Source organism: Emydura macquarii, unplaced genomic scaffold (assembly GCF_026122565.2).
Source record: "Emydura macquarii macquarii isolate MOO-44397 ecotype Brisbane River unplaced genomic scaffold, CSIRO-AGI_Emac_v2 contig_3086, whole genome shotgun sequence".
Taxonomy (NCBI): domain Eukaryota; kingdom Metazoa; phylum Chordata; order Testudines; family Chelidae; genus Emydura; species Emydura macquarii.
The window spans coordinates 3,451-6,590 of record NW_027133223.1 but is presented as its reverse complement, the minus strand read 5'-3'; the positions used below and the strand labels follow the sequence as shown (position 1 = coordinate 6,590).

Genomic DNA, 3,140 nt, shown 5'->3' with positions numbered 1-3,140 from the left:
GATTCCAACCTTCCCCAAATCTATTCACTTAACACTTAGATATCTTAGAACATAAGAATGGCCATAGAGTGTCAGACCAATGGTCCATCTAGCCCAGTATCCTGTCTTCCGACAGTGGCCAATGCCAGGTGCTTCAGAAGGAATGAATACAACAGATCATCATCCAGAGATCCACCCTGTCTGCCATTCTCAGCCTTTGGCAAACAACAATCCCTTCCTATCCTGGCTAATAGCCATTGATGGACCTATCCTCCATGAACTTAACTAGTTCTTTTTTGAACCCCGTTATGTCTTGTAGGACTCAAGGCTACCATTCCAAAACTACCCACTATCGATCCCAACGCTATTATCACAAATGTCCTTAATGCAGGTTATTGTTCACCCTTATTCTTTCGGGCCCCTACAGGTGGTATATGGCAATGGGGTACAGGAAGACGGAAACCAAAGCATCTTTGGGGAATTCATCCTACTTGGACTGTCTGACCGGCCACACTTGGAGCTGCTGCTCTTTATACTCATCTTACTCTCCTACACCATGACTTTGCTTGGAAACACCACCATCATCGTGGTGTCGTGGCTGGACCCTCAACTCCACACACCCATGTACTTCTTCCTCAGCAACCTCTCCTTCCTGGACCTTTGCTACACCACCAGCGTTGGCCCTCAGATTCTGGTGAACATCCACAGCACCCGCAAAACCATCCCTTGGGCCAGCTGCGTGGCCCAGCTCTACATCTCCCTCTCTCTGGGCTGCACCGAGTGCCTCCTGCTGGCTGTCATGGCCTACGACCGCTACGCCGCCGTCTGCCGGCCACTGCACTACATGACCATCATGAGCCGCCGCCTCTGCCTGCAGATGGCGGCCACTGCCTGGTTGTGTGGCTTCGGCAACTCCTTGCTGCAGACCAGCCTGACCCTGAGACTGCCCCGCTGTGGGCGGAACCGAGTTGACCACTTCATCTGCGAGTTGCCGGCCCTGCTCAAGCTGTCCTGCGTCGACACCTCTGCCAATGAGGTTGAGCTCCTCGCCAGCGCTGTGATCTTCCTGGCGATGCCACTGGGCCTCATCCTGGTCTCCTACGGCTACATCGTCGCTGCCGTGCTGAGGATTCGCTCGGCCAAGGGCAGGCTCAAGGCTTTCAACACCTGCGCCTCCCACTTGGCCGTGGTGTCGCTCTTCTACGGCACGGCCATTTCCATGTATCTACAGCCTCCGTCCAGCTACTCCCAGGACAGGGGCAAAATAATATCCCTCTTCTACACCATGGTCACCCCCATGCTCAACCCCCTGATCTACACACTGAGGAACAAGGATGTGCATGGGGCCCTACGGAAGGTCCTGGGGAAGAACCCGACTGCCCAGGGGACCTGAGCTGGGCGAGAGATTGGCAGAGAACTATCTGTGTCTAGCAGGACTTCTGTAGCCTCTTTGCTGCCCACATGTAGCCTTCTGCCCTCCCCCACCTTCCCAACACCATCTCCATACACACAAAACCTCTGTCGTTTCCCACTCTACAGAGCAAACCTGCCCTAATCTATCTCACAACCTGCCTCCCCTCTTCCACCTCACACAAGGCCCCTGCCCTCTGCTATCCAATACATTTTAAGGCACTTGGAAGAGAGGAAGGTGGTCAGGAACAGTCAACATGGATTGATTCACCAAGGGCAAGTCATACCTGACCAACCAGATTGCCTTCTATGAAGAGGTGACTGGCTCTGTGGATGTGGGGGAAGCGGTGGACATGATATAGCCTGACTTTAGCAAAGCTTTTGATATAGTCTCCCACAGTATTCTTATCAGCAACTTAAAAAAGTATGGGTTGGATGAATGGACTATAAAATAGATAGAGAGCTAGCTAGATAATCAGGTTCAACGGGTAGTGTTAAATGGCTCCATGTCTAGCAGGCAGCCAGTCACAAGCGGAGTGCCCCAGGGGTCGGTCCTGGGGCCGGTTTTGTTCAACATCTTCATTAATGATATGGAGGATAGGGTAGATTGCACCCTCAGCAAGTTTGCAGATGACACTAATCTAGGGGGAGTGATAGATACCCTGGAAGGTAGGGATAGGATACAGGGTTACCAAGACAAATTGGAAGATTGGGCCAAAAGAAATCTGATGAGGTTCAACAAGGACAAGTGCAGAGTCCTACACTTAGGACAGAAGAATCCCATGCACAGCTACAGACTGGGGACCGACAGGCTAGGCAGCAGTTCTGCAGAAAAGGACCTGGGGATTACGCTGGATATGAGTCAGCAGTGTGCCCTGGTTGCCAAGAAGGCTAATAGCATATTGGGCTGCATTAGTAGGAGCATTGCCAGCAGATCGCAGGAAGTGATTATTCCCCTCTATTTGGCATTGGTGAGGCCGCATTTGGAGTATTGTGTCCAGTTTTGGGCCCCCCACCACAAAAAGGATGTGGACAAGTTGGAGAGAGTCCAGCAGAGGGCAACAAAAATGATTAGGGGGCTGGAGCACAAGACTTATGAGGGAACTAGGCTTGTTTAGTCTGCAGAAGAGGAGAATGAGGGGGGATTTGATAGCAGCCTTTAACTACCTGAAGGGGGGTTCCAGGGAGGATGGAGCTAGGCTGTTCTCAGTGGCAGTAGATGATTTAGCTGAGGTTAGTCCTGCTTTGAGCAGGGGGTTGGACTAGATGACCTCCTGAGGTCCGTTCGATCTCTAATATTCTATGATTCTATAACCAAGCACCGTCCTCTTTACACCTCTAGGAACAATCTCTGTTTGTCCTGCCCAAGGAGACTTTTCTTGTTTATTTCTATTGTCATCGCAAGGAGGCTCCAGCTGAGACCAGGGATGTGCCAGGTGCTTCACAGACACACAGCGAAAGATAGACCCTGCCCCAGCTGAGATCAGGGCCCCATTGTGCCGGGTGAGGCACAGACACACAGTGAGAGACGCTCCCTGCTCCAAAGAGCTCAAAGTCTAAATAGACAAGAGGTGGGAGGGGATCCTGAGGCACAGAGAAATGAAGTGACTTGCTGTAATTCACACACACACAGCAGCAGCAGCGTTAGGAATAGAACCTAGGTCTTCTGAGTCCGTCTCCATAGGCCCACACTCAGTATTGCCCACACCATTTTATCACGAGGTTCACAATATTTATCGTTTTTCCTTAAA

General features: G+C 51.4%; 1 protein-coding gene across 1 annotated transcript; it reads left to right on the top strand.

Moving 5' to 3' along the window:
• Positions 1-535: 535 nt before the first annotated feature.
• Positions 536-1,372, top strand: LOC137141574 (olfactory receptor 2B2-like). The gene has a single exon (XM_067530507.1). It carries the CDS (start codon positions 536-538, stop codon positions 1,370-1,372), a length of 837 nt encoding a protein of 278 aa, XP_067386608.1.
• Positions 1,373-3,140: the final 1,768 nt, after the last annotated feature.

Coding starts and splice junctions, on each gene's coding strand:
- LOC137141574 (XM_067530507.1), top strand. CDS start 536: ATGACTTTGCTTGGAAACACCACCATCATCGTGGTGTCGTGGCTGGAC.